The 24,411-nt window shown below is 45.5% G+C and overlaps 2 protein-coding genes across 11 annotated transcripts in view; both read right to left on the reverse strand.

The window, feature by feature from the left end:
* ENDOV (endonuclease V) overlaps positions 1 to 176 on the reverse strand; it is a 96,646-nt gene extending 96,470 nt beyond the window's left edge. For 7 of the 8 annotated variants that reach the window (XM_060080723.1, XM_060080722.1, XM_060080724.1 and 4 more), the window contains exon 1: positions 76 to 156. In XM_060080723.1, coding sequence (XP_059936706.1) covers positions 76 to 131 — 56 coding nt within the window. In that variant the 5' untranslated portion in view covers positions 132 to 156. Of the gene's footprint in view, positions 1 to 75 lie in introns of all 8 variants that reach the window. The other variant, XM_060080725.1, reaches the window with a different exon arrangement.
* A 3,266-nt stretch (positions 177 to 3,442) lies between these two features.
* Positions 3,443 to 24,411, reverse strand: part of RNF213 (ring finger protein 213) — a 116,278-nt gene continuing 95,309 nt past the window's right edge. For all 3 annotated transcript variants that reach the window (XM_060080715.1, XM_060080714.1, XM_060080716.1), the window contains 19 exons: positions 23,832 to 23,954; positions 22,916 to 23,026; positions 22,039 to 22,278; positions 21,631 to 21,712; positions 20,767 to 20,801; positions 19,334 to 19,428; positions 17,140 to 17,299; positions 15,100 to 15,268; positions 13,748 to 13,839; positions 12,751 to 13,002; positions 11,459 to 11,591; positions 11,033 to 11,116; positions 10,451 to 10,631; positions 9,979 to 10,180; positions 8,779 to 8,856; positions 7,657 to 7,851; positions 7,138 to 7,227; positions 6,866 to 7,044; positions 3,443 to 5,642 (listed from right to left, as the gene is read on the reverse strand). In XM_060080715.1, the coding sequence (XP_059936698.1) occupies positions 5,489 to 5,642; positions 6,866 to 7,044; positions 7,138 to 7,227; positions 7,657 to 7,851; positions 8,779 to 8,856; positions 9,979 to 10,180; positions 10,451 to 10,631; positions 11,033 to 11,116; positions 11,459 to 11,591; positions 12,751 to 13,002; positions 13,748 to 13,839; positions 15,100 to 15,268; positions 17,140 to 17,299; positions 19,334 to 19,428; positions 20,767 to 20,801; positions 21,631 to 21,712; positions 22,039 to 22,278; positions 22,916 to 23,026; positions 23,832 to 23,954 (2,655 nt within the window). In that variant the 3' untranslated portion in view covers positions 3,443 to 5,488. The remainder of the gene's footprint in view (positions 5,643 to 6,865; positions 7,045 to 7,137; positions 7,228 to 7,656; positions 7,852 to 8,778; positions 8,857 to 9,978; positions 10,181 to 10,450; positions 10,632 to 11,032; positions 11,117 to 11,458; positions 11,592 to 12,750; positions 13,003 to 13,747; positions 13,840 to 15,099; positions 15,269 to 17,139; positions 17,300 to 19,333; positions 19,429 to 20,766; positions 20,802 to 21,630; positions 21,713 to 22,038; positions 22,279 to 22,915; positions 23,027 to 23,831; positions 23,955 to 24,411) is intronic.

A 24,411-nucleotide genomic window follows, 5' to 3' on the forward strand; every position in this document is an offset into this window, starting at 1 on the left:
ACTACGAGGTCGGAGGTCTGCGGGGAACCTCATCGCTCCAGTCCCCGGATCTTACGCGTCCTCTGGCCCCATTACCGTTTCCAGAGCGACAGTGTTTCCTCCGGCGGCCTCCCTGCCGCCTTTCGGGCCATGGCGCGGGCCTGAGCGCCCCTTCCGGTGGCGTCACTTCCGGAGCGCCGCGCGGAGGCGCCAGACCTCATCGTTGCCATGGCGGCGCTCGGTGGGGGACCGGGACGTCGCCGCCTCGTGGCCTGAGGCCCTGCTGGAGACCAGCGGCTCGGGAGTAGCGGCCTATGACCTCAGAGTCAGCCTTTCCCCGCAGCCGTGGGGGAAGGAGAGTTGGACGGGATCTGAAAGTTACACTGACAAACAGACCTGCAGGATAAAAGCATGTGTACACATTTTACTGAATTTCTACACGTACATGGGACCTTTCACCGGAGAGTGGAGACCTGAAGAAGTGACCAGAGCGGGAAGCTTTATACCTTTTGGATAAAGAAACAATGAATTTGTGAAGAATTGTTAAGGCAGAGGGGTTTGGGCTGTGGGTAGTAAATGGTGAAACCGGATGGAGGTTTGCTCACCTTCTTGGCCTTAAACGCCCTGTCTCTGGTGATGAGAATGTCTCTCCCTCCTGGTACAGGGAGGGGACCTTTCACGTGGGAGATTTGGAGTGCAAAATGGGAGAAGCAGGAGTGATCTTGCTGCTTCTGCCGTTTTCTCGAATTTCCCCGGCTTAAGATCAATACGCCAATGTGTCATATTTTGGGGTAGTGTGTCCTGAACGCCATCACCAAGCATCTGCCGCTTACATGACACCTTGACCTCCTTTTCAGTGACTCTTTTTGAGGACAGGACACAGTCCTTAGTGGGGCCAGACTCGTAAATTTGACCCGGTGGATCTTGGTGAGCAGAAAGACTTACTACGGACAACGTGTGGAACATTGACTGACCCCTGCTCTTCAATTGAATGAATAGTAATTCCATTCTCTTTGTGCCAGGTATTGTGTGAGATGCTGGGGTTACAGCTTCCTCCTGGTGGAACTGCAATTGTCTTAAGTGCTGGAGTGAAAATAATATGGGAGCATTTCAAGGTCTGAGGTAGCAAAGAGGTTGGTGTATTTGATGTACTGAAAGGCAGACAGCTAGGCTGAAGTGTAGCAATTTAACCCGTGGTTTATATTCTACTAGGGGAATTAATGGAAGTATACGGATAAGTAATCTAGTCTGAATATAGACCTCAAGAGGAAAATACAGGATTGGAGTCTGAGGTTCAGGAAAAGCTTCATATGGCATTTGACCACTGGCGGCAAATGGGAGAGCCAAGGTATACTCTGAGGTCCATCTGGGCTATACTGTGTGTCAGCCTTGTTGTGTTACAGAGCAGTCAGGACACAGAAGCATTTCGATTTAGTAATCAGGAGTCATTCACTCCACAGGAGTCACTCCATCTCCACTGGCTGCCGAGGAAGGAGCAGTGCTCTGGGCTGAGGTTCTGATGTGCTTCAGGGTAGAGGCGTGGTGATGGGGAAGGAATGCTGGGGAATGTGTAACACTCCAAGTGGGTCTAGGTGTGAAGGAAGGGGAGCAGGGTTGAAGGCAGGCCTTTATAGGATATGCAGTCGCAGGGGTTGCTTCCATGTGCTCCAGCTGGGCCCTTTCCCCTCCAGTTTCTCTCTGCTCTTGCCCCAGATGGCTTCCCGAAATAATCCCAGCTCCTCAGAAGGAAGCACAGTCCTGCTGTCCCCAGAATACACTTCAGTCTGATGAGGTTTCAATCTTGTCAGCATTTGCTTTCTTGGGAGAAGGCACTTTCCTGGTGTTTTTCCAGTTGGAAATGAGATTCATAATGTTTGAGCACGGGATTAATTAGTGAAGAGAGGGATTAGAAAGAGCAGGAAGCAATAAAAATGCTAATCATGGTTGGATGGATTGTTATTCAGCTCAAGGCCTCAGGCTTTCTTCTACCTTCTCATTTAGTGTCTCTCTAGACTCAGCTGATAACAGCGACCCTACACTTGGCACGAACATATGAAGTCAGAGATGTAGCAGTGCCCTTGCACGGGGCTGGACATGGGTAGCTTTACCTATTGAGCAAAGCCCTTTCTTCACAGTGATTGTTTATCACTAAAAGTTTGTTTCCGGGTTGGAATTGCCTGAACCTAGGAGTGACTGAAATAGCTCATGACTTCTCTCAGTTAACACGTGACGAAATCCTGCAGCCACTGATGAAAGGTAAATAATTTACACACATAGTAAGGTCTTAGAAAGAAGGAGACAGTGATCAGCTGTGAAGATTTTCAGATTAAGTCATCACCAACCTAGTGAATGTTTCTTCCTGGGCTGAAAGCAGACAGAACTGTGGAGCAGGAAAAATCCAGAATATGAATGGAAACGAGAATGAGTAGGCAGGGCTAGAGGAAAAGGTCAGGGTCAGTGAGGAGCTACTGAGGAAGGGAGAGTAGGTGGACTTGACACAGGCCGTGGGGAAGAAGACACGGGGCGGGGGGCACGTCTCCTTTGTGAACCAGCGCCTCTTCTCCTTGCTGCGGTTCCAGACCATGGGGTTCTCTCCTGGAGGAACCTCTTCACTTTAGAAGCGGAAAATGCAGTTTTCCCCTAAAGCAGTGTTTTGCTATTGGAACGAAAGTGGGTTGCTGGAGGTTTACTGTTTCTCCCTCGTGTCTATTTCCTTTTCCTGAGGAGGTGTTTGCCCATCCCACAGCCCAGCCCCTTGACAGAATCAGCTGTTACTCATCATTGGCTGGAGCTCTGCTATCCTCCAGGAAAGTCCTGTTAGGCAGGGAGTGGGAGGGCAGCCCTCTAGGATTAAGCTTTAGCTCCTGAGCCTGGCGACCGAGGAGCAGTGTGAAACTCCACCTCAGCTCTGCTGTCATTTTGTCCACAGGAAAAGTTTACCCTGTCACATTCTAAACCAGAGTGTATGTTTTCTGTCAAGAACCTTCCACTTTGGGACTTCCCTGGTGGCGCAGTGGTTAAGGATCCGCCTGCCAATACGGGTTCGATCCCTGGTCCAGTAAGATCCCACATGCTGCGGAGCAACTAAGCCTGTGCGCCACAACTACTGAGCCTGCACTCTAGAGCCCGCGAGCCACAGCTACTGAGCCCGCAAGCCACAGCTACTGAGCCCACGTGCCACAACTACTGAAGCCCATGCGCCTAGAGCCCAGGCTCAGCAACGAGAAGCCATCGCAACGAGAAGCCTGCACACTGCAACGAAGAGTAGCCCCTGCTCGCCACAACTAGATAAAGCCCACGCACAGCAACGAAGACCCAACGCAGACAAAAATAAGTAAATTGAAAAAAAAAAAAAAGAACCTTCCACTTTATGGACACCCCTGCGAGGACATCTCCACAAACACATGAAACCATTCCCCAAAGCCTCTTCCCCAGAGAGGATTCTTTAGCAGCAAAACTCAGGTTTATTAAAACAGCTATGACAAGTATAACAAATTTACATCTGCCTGTGCTAGGCCAGTGTATTTCTGTACAAACAACAAGATAATGCTAGATAATGACAGTTAACACTTTGAAAGCATAGCATACAAAACAACATTATCTTCATCAAAAAAAAAAACCTTCATAAAAGTGGGAAAAAAATTTCTCCCCCCCACCCACCAAAGGAGGTCTTCACAGGCTGGCCAGCTCCATCCCAACTCTGAGGTATCAAAGGAGTTCCAAGTGCAAACTGAAGGGATGAACAAGCAACTCCCCCACTCTCACATCCATTAAATGCACAATCCAGCTGATATCGTGGCAGAGTGCCTTTGCATGGAATGATTCAACAATCATAGGTTACTACATGCAAGTGGATATTGTATCAAATCCTGGATTCCTGTGCTCCCCTTTATCAAACATGGTGAAGAGAAACCAAAATAATGGAAATAGAGCAGGGATTATTCTACGTCTCCCTCCAGTGGTGCTGAAGGGCCCATGGTGTCCTTGGCGAGCATCTTCTATTTTTGTAGCTCTCCCCATTCCATGGGCCCAATTTCAAGCTGATTGAGTCATCATCTCATTCAGAATATGTATGAAAAGACATTTACCTCTGACTTGTAAACAACTGTCATCCCAGGGCTAACAGGTGCTGAGCTACCTAGGAATAGGAATTAGTCCAGAGAGGTCAGAAGCATCAAGTAGATTTTGAAAAAAAGGCACAACACAGTGAGAAAAGCAGCGCAAGATCAGGGTATGTTGACTATTCTTTATTTCCTTTTTCAGAAATGTGACTGGTTTTATATTCTCTCTGAGTGTTATTATGCCTTGGCTGAGACCCAAAGAAAGGACCAGATAGTCATATACTTGGGGAAATCAAGACCACACTAAGAGTTCATGTTTATTTGGCAGAATGGTAGAGAGGCAAAAACTTCCCCAAGAAATGCCAGAACCATGCCTTTGATACAAATTTACACTGATAAACTTTCATTTAGAATTTACTAGAATACTAGAACTGGAAGGAAATCAAACTAAGATACCGAAAGTGTCCTTGACTCTTGGCCCAGTGCTCTTCACAATGAAAGTTTGTGGGCTCTGACCCTTGAAATTTGGCAGTGACTCATTTGCGGGCTTGGGTGAGGGCTGGCTAGTTTGGCCTCACGGCACTCACAGAATGCCCTGACTTGTATTTGTGAGAAGACAAAAAAAGAGTCTGGCGCTTTTTCATATCTTCTTGGAAACCTAGAAATATTTGTACAATTTTCTGAATTTAAAGGAATGGAAGAAAGAAGAAAGCCAGATTCTCGTTTGTGAGTGCAGAATAAACTAGAAAAGAAGACAAATTAATAACCCCATTTTCCCTCCCTGTCACTATGTACTGGTCTGAGGAAGAAGGGCCTGGTGGGCTGGGTACATGCATGGTAAGAAGCTAGGACATCTGAGGCACAGATTCCTGTATGTGAAGCTGAGAAGCTATTTTTTGGTCTCTCCTGGAATGCAGAGGATGGTGGTTTATTCTAGTTTCATATAATCTTCAATTTTCACCTCCTAATATTCAGAATTTGAGAAGTATTCAGAATATGAGAAGATAGTTTCAGAATATACACATGTTCCTGAAACAGCTTGGCTCTCAAAAAGTTGTCAGCCGGGGCTTCCCTGGTGGCGCAGTGGTTGAGAGTCTGCCTGCCGATGCAGGGGATGCGGGTTCGTGTCCCGGTCCGGGAAGATCCCACATGCCGCGGAGCAGCTGGGCCCGTGAGCCATGGCCGCTGAGCCTGTGCATCCGGAGCCTGTTGCTCCGCAACGGGAGAGGCCACAACAGTGAGAGGCCCACGTACGGCACAAAAAAAAAAAAAAAAAAAAAAAAAAAGTTGTCAGCCAGACAGCACATCTTGGTCTCAAATTTAGTGCTGTGCCAATAGCTTTCCTTCTTAGCATGCACAAAGGCAACAGCCCACAAAGGAACCCATCCCACCAGTGAGGAGGCAAGAGCCTTCTCTGCCCAAGTCTCTTGCACAGATAGAAAATGATTCTATCTCGTTTGTCGATTCCGTTTCAGTTCAGCAGCCATTTTCCATACAGAGACACAATTGGAAAGCAGTATCTCTTCTGGGAACTGAGATTCCATTTCGGGAGGAATTTCACTCTCTTTAGTCTCCATGTAACTCACCAGTGTGTCTCTCAGGCTGAAAAACCAAGGAACAAGAGACAGCGTTAAACAGTCATGTGACATAAGGAGACCATCACTGGTCACTTTTTCAGGTCGTCAGAGAACCAAAGTGCTCATGAAGGCCAGAAATAACGAGTCAACCAACTGCTGAGTTACTGACCTGGCACTAGAATCCTGGGTTCAAGGTTCTAGTACATCCCTGCTGCTCCCCACACTGCAGTGCACATACCCTATGGGATGGAGCTCCCCTTGATAGGGGCCCCATCAAATGGTTCTAAGCACTCTAGTAATACATCTGCTTTACAAAAAAAGCCTCGCCATTCAAAAAAAGCTCATATTCCAGTTCATGATTTGTATTAACAAAGATCGTAAATTCTCTAGAAAAGGGATCTTCTTTCCCTACACTAAAAGTCCAGGATAGTAAAGACTTCTTGAATAAGTTCAAAGAATACAAATGTAAATAGGCATATGCCATATACATAATGGAGGAAAATAGCAATTACAAAGTGTGTCGGTGAGGAAAACTGGAGTTTGACTATCTATTTAGAAAAACAGTAAAGCTAAATCCCTACCTCAGGCCACACATAAAAATAATTGGTTAACAAAACAAATGTAATATATAAAACTATAAAAGCACAGGAAAAAACATGGGAGAATACTTTATAACCTTGGGATAAGACTCTTATAGGTATATTTTTCCTATAGAGTCCTTGGACACTTCTGTAGGAAAATTCTGTCAGATTTGGCTTCATAAAATTAAAGATAAAGCATTTGTAACATAACAGATAAGATTAAGAAAAAGACAAATAGCCCAAAAGAAAAATAATCATAAGATATCAAGAGGCAATTTGGAGGAAGATATACAAATGGCTGATAAATATTTTCAGCCTCACCAGTAAATAGGAAGATACAAGCAAAAATGAGAAGAAGAAAATACCATTTTTGGGCCATTAGACTGGTAAAAATATAAAAGACGAATAATATCCAATGTTGGATATTCTTATACACTATACATTGGCGTAGCTTTTTCTATCAAATTTAAAATGCACATCTTTCTGACATAGGAAGTCCACTTGTTATAATGAGAATATATGACTTTTTTGCAATTGGTAATGGTAAATCAGTGGGAAACCAATTTTTGCAGTAACATAAGAATGATTTTCACGTCTGTGGAAGATCTCGGGAGATGTGGCAGAATGTTGTGTGTGTGCCTCGCTCAGCAGGCTTACAAGCCTGTACCTCCACTTAGGGTTGAAATTCTCCGCGGTCTTGGGGTTCTTTAGCTTCAAGACCATCATTTCGTGAAGTTCCAGGAGGAAGGCATCCAGGCCAATCTGATTCAGGAAGGTGTTGAGCAGCTTAGCATTTTCAGGGCTGAGATCAACTTTGTACCTTGGATTGATTTCCCCAAATGGCTCCTGGAATGAAATAAGAACACATGACACACGGAAGCCTGGGAAGGGAGCGTGCGGCTCCCTTGGTCCAGGTGGACAGGAAGAGGCTAGACTCACTTTTCTCAGTCGAAGCAGATGTTCAGACTTGTGGGCAGAGAGGAACTGCCAGAGGGAGATGGTGTGTTTTAACTGGCATCTGTTTAAGGCCTGAAAGAGAACAGAACTCCTGAATAGGAGGTGCTGTTTTCACTTGGCCCTGCACTGATTTCACCTCCCTCACTACGGAGGCACCTCTGCTTCGTCCACTAATTCCCTGCCTCATCTCCAGAACGTCTCTGAAAGCCCTCTCCCCGCTGCAACAATCTTGGGGTCCACCAGCGGCATGCAGTTTGCAGGCACGCCTCCGCATATTTGTGGCGCTGAGTCTAGATCTTTAAGTTCCGAGCACATCTCCGCCTTTCCCATCAGTGTGTTCTGATTACACTGTGGGCTGGCTGGGGGAGGGGGTGTTCTTGCCTCCCCTCCTTTTCAGGGGCTGCTTAGATCAGTACTCCCTGGTATCCCAGTAGGAAGTGGGGAGACGATGGAGGGGGACAATGCTGATTTCCTTTGGAGAGAGGCTGACATGAGACCCACCTTTGAAACCTGTGAGGCCTGATCACCCATCCGCAGCATGTCTTGGATATACACATTTAAGTGCATGTTTGGATCCCCCCCAGCTGTGCTCAGAAACCCCAACGTGACTTCTATGGCAGACAGAGCTTCACAGGCATCGCTGTAGGACTGCAGTTGTCCTCTGATGGCACTGATGGCCACGTTGGGGAGGGGGCTCTAGGAAGTCAAAAGCAGAATAGAGTTCATGGTTGGGCTTCCTGTGCACTGCTACTTGATAAGAGTGCTCACCTTCTTCACTGCTAAGGCCACAAAATGGGACAGACTCTCTAACTTAAACAGCAGTAGGACTTCCCTGGTGGCGCAGTGGTTAAGAATCCACCTGCCAATGCAGGGGACATGGGTTCAATCCCTGGTCTGGGAAGATCCCGCATGCCGTGGAGCAACTAAGCCCGTGCGCCACAACTACTGAGCCTGCGTGCCGCAACTACTGAAGTCTACGTGCCTAGAGCCCGTGCTCCACAACAAGAGAAGCCACCGCAATGAGAAGCCCACGCACCGCAATGAAGAGTAGCCCCTGCTCACCGCAACTAGAGTAAGCCCGCGCGCAGCAACAAAGACCCAATGCAGCCAAAAAACAAACAAACAAACAAAAAAAACCAAAACAGCAGTAGTTAACACTTGGTGCTTGTTAAGTGTCAGCAGTATTTAGATATGTTACAGAAAGAGAGATGAACTCACTGAATCCTCAAATCAACTTTGTGAAGATATGCATATGGACATATACATACATACAAACCACACACACATACATCACCCCCCCACACACACACAACACACATAAACCAGAAAAGCAGGAATAAATAAGTTCTCTGAACCTTTTGCATCAGCATACACAGTCATGACATCATTGCTAAAAAACTACAAGCACGAGATTTCAATCTGTTTATACTCAACAAGAAAACTTCTGCTGATCTGCTGTCCTGCTTGCTGTCTGGAAAGAGCCCTGGGCTCTGAACGTAGGGAGGCCCTGAAACTCTTTGGTGCTCATGGCAAATGCCCGGAGTGAGGGTGGAAGAGTCCTAACACGGATGGAAACACTCCGATAAGACAGAAGCACATGCAAATAAGATTGATCATCATCACCTGTGGCATTTTGTTCTTGATGTCCATGAAGAGATGTTCATAGTTCCAGTCATGTCTATATACCAGAGTGGGTATTCCCTAAAGTGAGTAAGAAAAAAGTCTTTGGAAATGGAATCCACTGTGGAGGTTTCCATCAAATGACAATATATGCTTGAGCAGAAACTCAAATGTAGTCCCATGCTATTCAGTTCAACACCAGGCAAAGCAGGCAGCTCCTTGTTGCCACGTGATGTCCATGTTTAACCCGTAATCTATGGAAACAGTGACATGAGGAACCCAGCCTGGCCTTTGTGGCCAAGCACATACTGTCACATAGAATACTGTGGCCTGCAGACCGCCGGGGGAAGTAGGTCATGAGGACCTCCCAATGGGACACTGAGCAGAGACTGAATGAGGGGGAACTCTGCTAACAGGGAGAGCAGAGTGAATTAAAAGCAGCCTTGAGCTCAAACAGTTTACAGTTTAACTGCGGGCAGGGAAGGAGCATAAATATACTGAAGTACCATACCCTTGACTGGACCTGGAAGGAGCAAGTACAGCCCAGGTAAAGAACAGATGGGGAAGTGCAGGGTGCATTCAGGGGAGGGAGAGTGATCCAGTATGTGAGGTTATGGGGTTATGGGGAACTGGCTGGAGACAGGGTCAGGGCAAGGCCACAGGGCCTTTTAAGCCACATGCGCATCAAGGTTATCCAACAGGGTGGTGGGATGCAGATCTGGATGTAAGAAATGTGGGCTAAAGAGCCTGAAGGCAGGGACCAGTTGGGAGCTACCATAGCAGTGGAACTTAAGGACAGATGCTTTGAACTAGAGCAGCGGGCTCTGGTGGTGAAACGGGGGTGCCTGATGGCTCTGGTGGTGAAACGGGGGCACCGGATGACAGACTGTGTGTGCAGACTAAAGGAAAAGGGGGAAAACAATGAGGTTTTGGTGGTGCCATTAATTATGGCATAGAAATCCAGACGATGAGTCCATTGAGACCTGCAGACACCCTTGGGGTAATGAAGTGTGGATCCAGATGCACAGACAGCTCCGGAGAGCCGTCAGCCCCAATGGCAGGGGTGGTCATGGACACTGGGGGTGTGGAAGAAGGGTCCATTGGTCCCTCCTCACTTTGAAACCACTGTGATCAAAGCCACACTCAGGGCAACTTTTGCAAAATAGACACGCCGACCACATAAATACAGCAGGTTAGCCTTGCCTTAAGGGTTAGCCTGGGCTTGCCCTGCAGGAAGCGGCTGATGATCTGGCGCTGGATCTTCTCCAGGTCAAACTCCTGCAAGGTCTCCCCGCCCTGCTCCACGTGGTACTGGCAGTTGGAGAGAATTAGTGGAATCAAGTCCCGCTCCACTTCGTAGCTGATGACGTGCAGGTCGGTGACCTCGGAGGCATCAACGGAGTAGCTGGGGGACAGATAGATAGAGCTCAGCACTCCAGTCGTGGCCTGGTGATATGGAGTCAGCTCCTGCCTGATGTTGCCAAGGGCTGTGCAGGTGAAGGGACATGCAAATCTGTGACACTTGTGAGGGTGGCCGAAGGGTATCTGTTCGAGAAGGACCTGAAGCCTGGCTCGCTGTCCCCAGGCCTGGGGACCCTGCTTCCCTGCTTGTGCCGCCTCAGAAACGACTTCCTGGGCTGAAAGGGTGTCCCCTGCTGCGGGCCTGCACACTCACCTGCTGTCTTCCTTGGAGAACTTGTCTACCGCGTAGACAATTTCGTTGTGCAAGTTAATCAAGTAGCTGACTAAGGCAGTGGAGCAGAGGCCCCGGCCCTGGCGGCGCGGCAGGATGACTTCAAAGTCAGTGTCCAGATCAAGGGTGCAGCTGCAGTAGTCTTTAGGTAGCTTGATCTCACCTTTAAACGACAGAGGGGCAGTCACCGCCCTGCTGTTTCTTTCACAGCATCAGGACCGGGAGCCCACCACGGTGGGAGCGGGAGCAACGCAGAAGCCACCTCAACAGCACAGAGCTGGGAACCAGGCGTGCTTTTGCTTCCCATCTCTACTTTATGTGCTGATAAGTTTCAAAACTCCTTTTTGATACCGTATTTATAGACTCAAGAGGACTGAGGGTTTGCTCTTCCTGATATGTTATGCACTCATCTCAGACACCCCACCAGGAGTCCTCAGATCCAGCGTTAGATGCACACAGCATGGCACTGTGCAGACGTGGAACAAGAAGAGTTAGGCTGGAGGGAAAGGGCCTTCAGAGAGGTGCTCCTATAATGTTTAGTGTTAAAGGGGATTTGACACTTACCATTGATCTCCAGCGATCGCCTCAGCTTGTTCCACGTCGACAGAAAGATAATGATTCTGTTGTAGGATAACTGCCTCAGCCCACCTGTCAAACAAAACACTTGTGAGAACTCCGAGATAACACCTACCCCGTCTAGGTCAAACCAACAGAGTTACTTGCTCTTTGACCCCTACCTTCATGCCATCACCAACACGTTCTAAATGTTGTTTAAACTAAAGCTGAGTTTGAGGAGCCAGAGAGGGAGGTGCTTGTCTGTTACAGCAAAAGCCTCTAATGTGTCCCAGGGATTCACAGCACCTACTGCTTTATGCTACAAGCTTAGGGTACAGAGCACACATTAGCCCTGAACTGGAGTCTCCGAGTTGGACTGATCCTTTTGAACCACAACATGGATCGTCCTGATCCCCTATGAGAGCAGAGACCTACCTGAATTGTGACTGCTAATGAAACTTTTGATGGATCTGTATTCAACTTCTGAAACATTCTGGAATCGTTTCACTAGATTCCTTTGCAGGGCCAGAATCTCAGGCAAGAATTTCACCAGTCTCAGTTCTGCTTCCTAGAGAAGGGAAGACCACCAGGAACACTTTTTAATGTACTGGGGAAACAGACTTCAAGGCTGGCTCAGGACGTGTATTTGTAGTTTAATCTGGTCAACATGCCATTTTACATGATGACACATAATGATACTTGAGAATGGGGAACAGGCCACACCATTCTTTCAGCAAGTACCTAGTGACTGCTTACAACGTGTTGGCCAGTGTTCTTCTACCCTCTAGAGGTTGGGGAGCAAACCCGTAGGGCCGACACATCAAATGTGTTTGCCAGAAGCTGATGAAAGAAAGCAGCCTCTTGAGCCCATGAGATGGGCTAGGTGTGGAGAGGAGCTGCTGAGAGCAAGAAGACCAAGCTTTTAGGCAATGATGCTTGGCACTATTCTGGTGTCGTTCTGAAGACCTAGGACCTAAGCTTCTTCAGTTTAATGGACCTGTGCACATCCGTGACAGATCACAGTATTAACACAATGGCCTTCCCGCTGGGAATTCATTTTCATTAACTGACCCACAGAAATTTCTGAGTCATCTTACTTCTTCCTAGACTGCATATATTGGTCCATGGAGGGAAATGATTAGAAAATCTATTGTAGAGAATAAAAGTTCAAATGGATTAAAGTTAGGAACCGTGTGTAATTCTGGTTCTAAAAGGTATGACACACACTTTACTGCTCTCCTCCCCACAATCCCACCACCACCCTCACTCCGAATGGTTCAGGAACACGGAAGATTCTTTGTTTGTTTGATTTTGGCTGTGCATCCTCAACTCGAGTTTTTTTATTCAACAGACACTCATTGGTGACTAACTGCTCCAGGCACTGAGGGCAGGGGTGAAGATGAAAAGACAAAGGAAACATTTTCATTGTATTCTTTCTTGCTGAATGATTGGGAGAGACCCTCCTGGCCCTCAGGTTCTTTACAGATACCTGCTAATTCCAACTCGTGTACATATTTCACCTGTGACTTTATGTTTCAAACAACTCATACAGATTGATGTGTCTAGAGATCTCTGCTCTATTCCCGAGTCTTCTGCCAGAGACATTCTATTCAAAAATCAAAGTAGTCTGATGGCTGTCCCATTCTCAGGACTAATCAGACTAAATGAGTGGGGGCTTCAGGTCTCCAGGGGACATGTAGGCAGCATTCACGGTGAGGCAGCCTCACCTTCTGCAGGAACTTCCAAAGGATGGGCACTGTTTCTTTGCCATTATTCTGCTCCACAACGTGCTGGAGGTGCTCAATGGTGATCCTTTTCCTGCAGCTCCACATCTTAGAGCAGTGAACCACGCTTTTCTGGGGCAGGTGGGGCAGGAAGGCCACCGGATCACCGTACACGATTTTGGCCACAGGGTTGGAGCTGATGCGCTCATCTTGGCTGATCCGAGTGTTCACCGCCAGGAGGGTTTTATCTAGATGCTAGGTAAGGAAAGCGACATGGGATCTGGAAATGAGATGCTACTGCAGACAGGCTGGACACCTAGTGACCTTACCAGTGGGCAGATTCAGGGACCCGCCCTCCTTGTTTTAGCCCGTAATCAAATATTCATATTTGCCATCTTTTATTATAATTTATGTGATCATTATTTGTAGGTTCTTGTCTTCCCAAACAGAATAAGTCTCAGAGACCTATATTTCATTCATTCATTCATTCATTCATTCATTTATTGATCTTGCCACACAGCATGTGGGATCTTAGTTCCCTGACCAGGGATCAAACCTGTGCCCCCTGTGGTGGAAGGCAAGGTCTTAACCACTGGACTGCCAGGGAATGCCTCAGAGACCTTTATTTTATTACAATTATTTTACTTGATGACTTCTATTTTCTGATGGGCCTAGTTACTCTCAGTAACATTCTTATCTGACAGGGTTTATTTCTCTGCCTCTTGCTCTCACATTCTGCTGTGAAAAGTAACGGAGAGAAAACTACTGCCTGCACTTTCTGAACTCCCAGTAATTCCTCAACCTGACACACTGACCAGCCTTGGGAGGGGACAGGATAGGGTGGGGGCAACAAGAGGGTGGGGTGACCGGATAGAGAACACCTAAATCTGTGGCTTAGCCTAGGGCTTCAATAAGGGACACTTCCAGAAGGGACAACAGACCGAGCACTCAGTAGAGGCCCAGGAAACACCCTCCCACACTTTTCCAAAGTAGCCCTTACCTTTAGTTCAGGCAGAATAATAGTCTCAACAAGCTTTTCCCACCTGTTCCTCTCTTCTCTGGTTGACAATTCTGCGCCAAAATTTAAAGACCCTACAAAGAAAAATGTGTGTGTTACCAAGAAACAAAAGCAATCTGCATAAACACTAAATAAATGTTAAATTGAAATAATGCTCCTTTTGGGGGTGGGGGCGGGTATATCTTCCTAAATTAATCTCAGTGTTTAAAAATGGCTCCTGCTGCTACCGCCAACCTCATGATCTTCATGAAGAAACTTAGAACTCTAAAAACTCTAACCCACATAATTATTCATCTTATTATTATCATCTTATTATCATCTGAACAAAATTACTGAAAGGACAGTACTTTAAATCAGAAGCCCAGGGGCAAAATAATGGTGGCCAGTGGTAGCACCAGCTGCCTCAGCTGCTGCCAGCTGGGCTTGAGAACGGAGGTGGGACCCTGTGGATGTCCGCGTGATGCAGAGTGCTGTGGAAACTGTTGGCATGCTTCTAGAATTAGATCACTTTGTCAGTATGATACTGGGTGAGCTTACCTAGTTTGAAGTTGCACTAGAATGAGAGGCTTAAAATAAAATAGAGTTTTGCTAAATGGAAAATATATACTGATGTTGGTTTCTGGCAAAAAAACTCCTGAAGTGGGAATGGATTTTCTTGTGAAGTAGCAGAACTTTTTATTGCTATTGTTATTATTTTAAATAACATTGTCATTACAGTGGTAATTTTAAAAGATTTTTGCAGATAAGCAAAAAGAAAACAAAACTGTTCTTAATTCCACCACTCAGAGGTAACCCTCTTACTAACTTGTCTTACAGACCTTTTCTTTCTGTGTGGATTTTAAATTTTAAAATAGAAAAATTAGCTTAGTGAACATAATAGATAGCCTGCTTTTTCATGTAACAAATTATGGACACGTACATATATTAAGTCAGCCCACAAGGGCAGTATTTTTTAGGAAAAGCAGATGCTGCCCCCCCAAAACAGGACAGATGTACAAAGAGACCAAGTTCCAAGCGCTTATCAAACATTAGTCTCTCTGATGGTGCTGTCTCTTTAACACACATCACCTGTTTGGGACAACAATATGTTCCCCATACAGTGGGTAAACTACACCGACGCTGACTTTTGAAACTTAAGCCTCCCAAATACACTGGCATTTAACACGCTGAGCACACCCAGCAGGGGATCAATGGAAAGGTCCTCCCCTCCCCCACTCTCTGGAAGGTGCATGTCTTCCTGCTTCCCCTTCCTCTCCCTCTGGGGTCAGGATGAGTGCGCTGCTTCCTCTGCTGGCTGTGCCCCACGCCCCTCGGCCCCATGCCCGGCTCCTCACTGTAGCCCTGCTCTCTGAGGAGGTGGCTGAGGACAAGATGCACCACGCTGGCGGTCTCGTCTGAGCTCCTCCCCAGCATCTTCATTAACTGCTCCAGGTCTCTCTGGATATGCTGCAGCAGAAACCCTTTTGGATCCCTCACCGGAGGCTTAATGATGTTCATCAAAGCCTGTGGGGGCAAGGGGACAAAACGTCAAGCAAGATCTTGTCTGTGGAGGAGATGGCAAGTTCAGGAGAGGTCAGGAGGGGTGAAGAAGCAGCCCCGAGCCGGAGGACAGTCTCTAGGAGGGATGTCAGTGTGATTCAAACAGCAGTGGCGAGAGAAGGCTCAGGAGCAGAAATGACCACAGTCTGAAAACAAGTGCCTTCTATATCCTCAGTGTGAAATAAAGAATTTTCAAAGCCTGAACTTTTTGCTATCATGGTTAATTAACTTAGAGGAAATGCAGCCTGCTCTCTTTCTTCCCCAGAGCTGCAGCAAAGACAGGTAAAATCATGGTTATGTTAGCCTCTCCATTCCCAGCTGTGGACCGGAGACATAGAGCTGTTCATTAAAAATTGACTTTACATAATCTGACAAGTAGTTTCCCCTTACCACCCTAGACCACAGTGAGAAAAATTAGGATACGTGAATTTTATATTATGTTTCGCATTAGGTAACAATGATATATTTGAAATCCACAAGAGGTGGCTAGAACTTTTTATTTTTTCCAACTATTTTAAATAATTTATTAAACATTTTAAATGATTTATTAAAATTTAAAAGTCGAAGTACAAATTATAAGAATTACAATTAAAAATTCAGATCAAAATAGTTTAAATAATGCTAAATTTTTTATTTCAATTTTCATTTTAATTAAACCTTCTAAAATATTTTCAGGCTTCCCTGGTGGCAGAGTGGATAAGAATCTGCCTGCCAATGCAGGGGACACAGGTTCGAGCCCTGGTCTGGGAAGACCCCATACGCCGCGGAGCAACTAAGCCCGTGCACCACAACTACCGAGCCTGCACTCTAGAGCCCGTGAGCCACAACTAGTGAGCCCACGCACCAGAACTACTGAAGCCCACGTGCCTAGAGCCCATGCTCCACAACAAGAGAAGCCACCGCAATGAGAAGCCCGCGCACCTCAACGAAGAGTAGCCCCCGCTTGCTGCAACTAGAGAAAGCCCTTGCGCAGCAACGAAGACCCAGCAGAGCCAAAAATAAATAAATAAATAAAAATTTTAAAATAAATAAATAAAAAATAAAATATTTTCATATTAAGTGTTTTAATTCTAATGTTCGATATCCATCTAATTGTCAAAGTAAAGAACCGGTATCATATACAGTTAACTTGAGGTCATATTGATATCACCCTGCTGGTTATCTTTTATAACTATTTCCTTTTTTAAACTTTCAACGAGTTACTTTTAGAATAAATCTTATGCCTTCTATGGAAAAAAAAAAAAGAATTCATACCAGGCTTCAACATGTTTCATCTGAACCTACATGCACTAATAAATGTAAGCTAATAAGATTTGTTTTATATTGTAAAGCATTCCTTGTGTGTTACTATTGCCAATAATATTCTAATGAATGAGAACACCTAGAACCACAGATTGGACCTTCAAAGAGGACTAAGAAAATAGTTACTTATTTCTACCAAGTATCCTAGCTAAGGATACTTAGTTATCAGAGAAGCAGTACATTCATACTCTCTGAAAGGAAGGGATGGACAAATTCATTAATCTCTTTTCCCTTACCCAAGCACTCTGCCACTCAGATCTTCCCCATACTCCCTATATAGTTTCTGCCTCTGATGTCAGTAAGGGCACAACACACAAACCTCACAGCATTCAAACCCAGGAAGTAGTCTTGTGCTTCAAGGGGCAAAATCAGAGAACTCTGGAGCGGGAAAGGGGTTAGTCACAATGAAACCAAGCAGGACCCTGCAGGGCCTTCCCAAGAACTGGCTAGGACTTTTTAGACAAAAGGATTCACTGTGAAAAAAATTACTGTGGAAACTAATAAACACATGGTTGGGCAGTACAGTGCTCTACCTGGGGACTTTGGGCGGCTCCCCAAAGCATAGCCAAATGAGTGAGTAGCCGGATGAGAAGGAAGACCACTGGGGACAGCTCTCGGTCAGATACCATGGCCTCGCCTCTCGGTGGTGGGTTTCCCAGCACGTGGCCAGTCTGAGTTCTGTCCATCTTGTTTCTGGAAAGGACAAGAGAAGACAGGGTGAAGGCTGAAGATCACCATTTCTTCTCAGCTCTGGGGGCACACTTCCCATTCTTAGGACCTGGAGACCAGGTTCAGAGTTTTGAAGAAAACAATGTTAAATTACATATTCTACTAAGCCTAGACTACTTTCCTATATTAGAAGATTTTTTTTGTGGGGGGGGGGCCACACCATGCGGCATGTGGAACTTCCCTGACCAGGGATTGAACCCATGCCCCCTGCAGTGGAAACGTGGCATCTTAACCACTGGAACACCAGGGAAGTCCTAGACCACTGTCCTAAGAGTCTTCTTCTTCTTCTTTTTTATTTTTTGCGGTACACGGACCTCTCACTGTTGTGGCCCCTCCCATTGTGGAGCACAGGCTCCGGACACACAGGCTCAGCGGCCATGGCTCACAGGCCCAGCCGCTCCGCGGCATGTGGGATCCTCCTGGACCGGGGCACTAACCTGTGTCCCCTACATCGGCAGGCGGACTCTCAACCACTGCGCCACCAGGGAAGCCCGAGTCTTCTTCTTTATAGACTGACCTCTCTGGCTGACTAAAAGCCCACAACAGTGTAAAGTGGCTGTTTGTGAAACTAGTGGTTGCCAGTGGGGAGAGGGAAGGGAGGAGGGGCAGTATAATGGTAGGGGGTCAAGAGGTACAAACGATTATGTATAAAATAAGCTATAAGGATATATTGTACAATACAGAGAAGATAGCCAATATTTTATAATAACTATAAATGGAGTATAACCTTCAAAATTGTGAATCACTAGATTGTACACCTATAACTTATATAATATTGTACATCAACTATACTTCAATTAAAAAATAATAATAATTTTGAAGGACTTTCCTGGTGGTGCAGTGGTTAAGAATCTGCCTGCCAATGCAGGGTACACGGGTTCAATCCCAGGTCTGGGAAGATCCCACATGCCGTGGAGCAACTAAGCCTGTGTGCTACAAATACTGAGCCCGCACATCACAACTACTGAAGCCCACGCACCTAGAGCCCGTGCTCCACAACGAGAGAAGCCACCGCACCGCCACAAAGAGTAGCCCCCACTCGCCACAATTAGAGAAAGCCCACGTGCAGCAAAGAAGACCCAACACAGCCAAAAAAAAAAAAAATTTTTTTTTGAAAGCATAAAAAACTGGCTGTTTGTGCTAGTCCTGGGGCCATGTGTCAGGATGGAGGTCTGGACCTGCTTCTTCCACTGAATCATTGTCGGGGGTCAGGGGAGCAGACAGGCAAAGGACAGTCAGAGTTTGGAATAGCTGACATTACCATGGGAATATGTACACACTGTTCTCCTTTTCCCAAATCAAAAACTGGGATCCAAGGTCTGGCAAAGGATTTGGCATCACACCCAGATGGGAGGTATAGTGTGATGGGTACATTCAGTTGCAAAGCTATTGGAGACTCTAGGACATTCTGATAGTTTATGGAGATAACAGATTAGCATATTTTAAACTGTAACAGCACTAAAAGAGCTAGAATATATGATGAACGTAGAGAGGTCACACCTCCTATTAAGGGAGCATGTGTAACCATACTCATCTCATGAGCAAGTGTGGGATTATGAGATCAGATTTTTAGCTGGATTCTGAAGTATTTGATAAGATTGACTATGTCTCCTCTATTTTTCTGGGAAAAAAAAGAGTAAGCTAAGAGAGTTTATAAGTGACAAACTTAAATGTGCCTCTGAAATTGGTCACCTGTTTATGTCAAGCAATTTCTACAGGGGTTGTGCTCAGGATTCAAATGGAAGACATCTGAATTAACAAGTATTAATAAGTATTAACGTGTGGTCTGCTTTGCATTAAGAGCCCAGTTAGCCAATGACAGATCAAATGCCTCACTAATGAATGACCACAGGGACCTTGGCGTTGATATCAACAAGACCCAGGTCCAAATGTACAATAGTAATTGATACTATATTTAGTATTGATTTATCAGCTGGAATAGAAACAGCCCCAACCCCATGGTTTTACTGCTTAGAAAGGAGACAACATCTTACATACTCGATAACATGAAATCCATCCTTCGGTTTGTGATCAATCCCTCCAATTGGAGTACCACAGTCGATACAAAAGCTCTGTTCCATCGGCAAGCCACACTAGGATAAACAAAAATGCGACCCCAGTTCAGTTTGGACAAATGCCATCGTGCAAATGAGCACATACTTACCACAGGAGGTAGCGGATGCCACTACGATTGCTTCCTTTAGCGTATGTGTGTGTCAGGTGGGGCTACAGGAGCCCTGAGAGACAGGGCAGGCACTCCATGCCAACTATGTTGTATGTGGGCAAATTTAGACTTTTAAAAAGTAGAGACAATTTAAGTTTTATTCCTAAATAGTCACTTTATAGACAAATATATAAAACTCAACCTTCCTTTCTCATATTCATCACTGTTTTCCATTCATTCCCCCACCTATCACACCGGCCTTACTGCTTCACTATCTAACACCAGGAATACTATAGCAGCTTCCAAACTGATTTCCCTAACACCATTTGGACTTTTTTATTTTTTAAAAATGTAACCATATGATTCACTACTTCCAAAGGCTCATTTTTCAAAATCAGATTGTGTGCTACCATATACACTGAATAACAGTCTATCACAAACCAAACCAGTCTCAGATTCCCAGACCACAGAATTTCAGGAGCAGTTTTAGGAAGAATCTATTTTAATCCTGTTTCATGGACAAGGAAGTAAGAAGCTCAGAAAGATAAAGTAAAATGCATATATCAGGTTTATCCTCCAGGTCGCTTATTTATTAAATAACATTTGTCTGTTTCAATTCAATAGCCTGTTCTGAGCAAGTATGGATGACACTATGAAGGGCCCTGGCTAGATGCTTTGGGATTCAGAGATGAACAATACACAGATCTTCCCCCAACGGGCTTAAAAGATATGTGTCTCGTTTTCCTATCCTTTGGTATCTAGACCCTATCTCCTCCCTGGGATAGTAATCCAGCCTACGGTCTAGTCAAAACTTTGTCGTCACATAAAGACCTGTGTCACTGATCTTGTGCTGCAGTGGCCAGGAAGGACGGCCAGCAGTGCTTCCTGTCCTGCAGTTTTGTCTTTCAAGGGACATTTGGCAATGTATGGAGGCAGTTTTGTTTGTCACACTGTGTGAGATGGGATACTACTGCCATCTGGTGAGTTGAAGCCAGGAGTGCTTCTAAACCTCCAACAATGCCCAGACCATCCCCACAATAAGGCATTATGTCCACAGGGCTGAGACTGAGAAACCCTGGCTGGAAAACCTTAGTACCATTTGGATGTTTAGTCATAATACCTAGAATAGCCGGCAAAATGAGTCTATGTTCTCCCGAAAGGTCCAGACCCTCATTATCCATCCTCCTCCTCCACAGCTCCCCTCCTCAGACCTGGAGGAACACACATTTTGAACCCCCCAAACCCTACCCTGAATACCAAGACTCACCTCGCCTACAGTGCACGCGTGACCATTGGGACATGCTGTTAAAAGAACAAGACACATGTTGGCTGGTGAGGTTTCACCTAATGACCCACGGTTAAAAGGGAAAGCTAACTCCCTCCTCTCTGGTCTAACCAAATGCTGACATGGATTTGATGTCCCAAGCACAGTACCAGAAATCTTGAACTTTGCTAGATATTAGAACTCATTAGATATTTGACACATACCAGGAGCTCAACTGGTATCACTGAAAAATAATGTCTGTGTTTAATTTCACAAAGCAAAGAGAAACTAGATTACAGGTTCATACCAGGGATTACTTTTGGAGGCAGGGTGGATAGTATTTTATACCCTCCTGTTCACTCTCTTTGATTTTTTTTCTTTTTGCTATGAGCAGGTTTTATAATAACTTTTAAAACTAGTTTAAAAAGATTATCTACTCAAGGCAACAGCAAAATTTACATAAAGTCATGGGTTATAGTATTTTCTCCTTCAGTTCTATATTTCTAAAAGAACTATCTTTGGGTCAAAAACGTGGCTGCATTGTGAGCTGGCCCTTGACTGAACCTCTCATGTGGTTCCCAGCACCCCCTTCTCCCCAAAGGGCATATTCCAGGGAACAGAAGTGTACCCTAAAAGACCCTTTCCCTGTGACTAAGAAAAAAATAATCTGGCTCATCCACATTCAACAGGGTACCAGTTCCTGCAAGCTGTTCATGTTCTGCAAAGGCAACCACGGCAGAAGGAGGCCAGCACATTAGGACCTTTGGGGACAAACCCGTGGACCCCAGTTCTATAACAATGTCTCATGTGGTTTTAGGATGCTCTTCAAAGCTCAGGAGTGGGATTCCACCTCAGGCCAACACTTACTGTACCAGTGGACTCCTTCTAGACCCCTCCACTTCCTAGCTTGAGCAAGCAAGTCTTCAGGCATCGTTGGAAGAAAGGCATTCTGAAAAGTCAAAAGAGCAGGGCTGGTTTTAGCTAAGTGAGCATATCGACGGGCTGTCACTGATCAGCAAGAGGCCTTAAGTAAGAACGTGACCTTGATTTTCTTTCTTCTTGACCTAAAAAGCTCTCTATGAAGAACATAGAACAGCTCCCTGTGAGATAACAAAGGGCAAGGAAAGTTTTTCACCATCATTGTGGACTAAAGGGTCAAGTGAGACAGAGGCAGATGGAGAATCTAGAAGATAAACAGGTTCAACAGTTTCTGAGGTACTGGCTGGGTCTCAAATTTTTCCTGTGAACGTGGATGCAATCATATCCTAATCTTACCGCCATGAGGTCTGGGGAGAAGGCCAAATTCTTCAGGGGTTCCAAGACTTTGCTTTGTCCACAGAGAAGGATGGTTGCAACATGAATAGCCATTTCTATTACTGTCCCTTCAAGGCTGTTGTCCCCAGGACCCGTCCTCAGCAGGGGTAGTTCATTGTTCACAAGGGATATTGCAAAACGTCTGATATCAGGAGACAAGGTCTTTCTTTCCTCAATGAATTTCTCCATAGCCTCACATTGCTGACAGGAAAGAAATTAAAATACAACAAAGCAGAATATCATGTGAATAGTGAGAGAAAACCAAAGGTTTGCTCTTATGTCACTCATACATTTTTGATTGCAAATACCTATCAAATATCAAGGTTAAGGGGAATTCCCTGGTGGTCCAGTGGTTAGAATTTCGCGCTTTCACTGCTGAGGGCGCAGGTTCAATCCCTGATTGGGGAACTAAGATCCCTGCAAGACGTGTGGAACAGCCAAAAATAAATAAATAAATAGACAGATAAAGTTATTTGCATTAAAATAACTGATTTTTTTTTTTTTAAGTATCAAGGTTAGGATGGCTAAATGGTTGCTGTTTGAAGGGAAATTATCTGGAGAAGAGAATTCTCCTGTACAAACACAGAAACCACATACCCAAGCACTAGTTTTCATAATTTTGGAAAACATTATCTTATGTTCTTGACTGTGTTTTAACTGTTACTCTAAAAGCATTGGATGAAACAGAAAGTAGTTGCTCCACACAAGAAGGCTGGAAACCCTGATCCTAGAATTTTAAAAATTTGGGGTATAACTAGTGCTTGTGACTTTCACCTCTATTCAAAAAGCCCCTCCAAATTATGAGACTATGAACACAGCCCTGAAGGCTGATACTCACCTGTGGCTTAGGATGGAGGTTTGCACTGTGGGATCTGTACAAAGTCGTGACCTCTCTAAAAAGCGCTAACATTAGGTGGGCGGCCTGCTGAGTTGTGGAGCTCCTGCAGGCCTGAAAAAGCAAGGATATCAAGTGAGACTTTAAAAAATCTAGCTCACGGCCAGAATCCCATGTGATTTGTATATGAATATGGAATGAGATCAGCTCTTAAGCCTTGGAGAGGTTGAGGGAGCCTTTCCCAAGACCCTGGGCGCCTGGGACCCTGCACCTCAAGGACCATCTTCTGGAAAAACAACTGTTCATAAACATCCTCATATTAAACTCAAGGCATATTTATCAGATAGCTTACAACAGAAGTAACAGAGATCACCATCTGTTCTCTTTCTGACTACTTCACTGGTCCTAGAAACTTTTCCTGAGCAGAGATAAGATATTTATTTCCTCTTTTCCCAGCAAAATGCCAGGGTAAACAAGGACTCAAAAAGGAAACATGAGCAGAACAATTGAAAGATTAGATTCTAAAAACCCTGTATCTATTAAAATAAACACATGCATATGCCTCTATGGGAATTATGAGGCTACACAGATACAGGTTTTGCTTCCTGTGCCATCACATGTCTGAGCTGAGGAATCTTGGAGGAAGTGACTTTTTAGCAGGGTCTCAAAGAAAATAATGGACATAAATGAATCAATCAGAAAGGAGGTGCCGGTGGCCTCACGCAAACCCACCACCCCAAATCAACCACTGATGCTCCCCTGTTTGCCAGGCGAGCCTGTGAGGCCGTGAGCATAAGACTTCTGATGCAGCATGTCACCCTGTGGGGCCTCTTTCGCTGCATCATTTGACACCAACAAGACAAGACTTAGGCTCTGAGGGGCCACTGTGTACACAGAGCAGTCCCCCAGTCCAACATACCTCCAGAGCAGTCTCAATGGCCAGGGGCTTGCACTCCAGAATGGCTTTGCCCACTGCATCGCGGAGAGCCTTGTAGTTGTCCCCATGCACCAGATACTGATCCATCTGGCCTGTATGATCCTTCTGCAACCCCAGGAACACAGGGGTTAATCATGGTGAGGACAGTGTGAGGAATGCTTAGGAAAGAAGAACCTTCTTGATAGGTAAAGGAACCAGGCAATCATAAGAGGTTTAAAGGCAGCTGAACCCGGTTTCCAGGTCCAGACTGAGGCATGACATCCCACTGCTGTTTGGGAAGCACCTCCTCAATAGATGAAGAGCGGGGAGTGGGTGAAAATCTGGGGGAGGTGATCTTGTGGCTGCTTTCCTTCGGCACTCAGAGTAGGGCACCAAAGGACTTCAATACGTTAGCCCTAAGCTCCAACTGGGGGCAAACAAAAAGCCAGGATTTTTAGTGCCATTTTTCTAACTCCAGGACAGTAAAAATTCATTCATTTCTGAGCACTAGGAAAGGACCACTGAGCAGCCCTGAAGCCAAAATGGCTGCAACTCTGTCATCCTTAGTCCTTTCCTATCTCGC

This window comes from Mesoplodon densirostris, chromosome 18, assembly GCF_025265405.1.
Source record: "Mesoplodon densirostris isolate mMesDen1 chromosome 18, mMesDen1 primary haplotype, whole genome shotgun sequence".
NCBI lineage: Eukaryota > Metazoa > Chordata > Mammalia > Artiodactyla > Ziphiidae > Mesoplodon > Mesoplodon densirostris.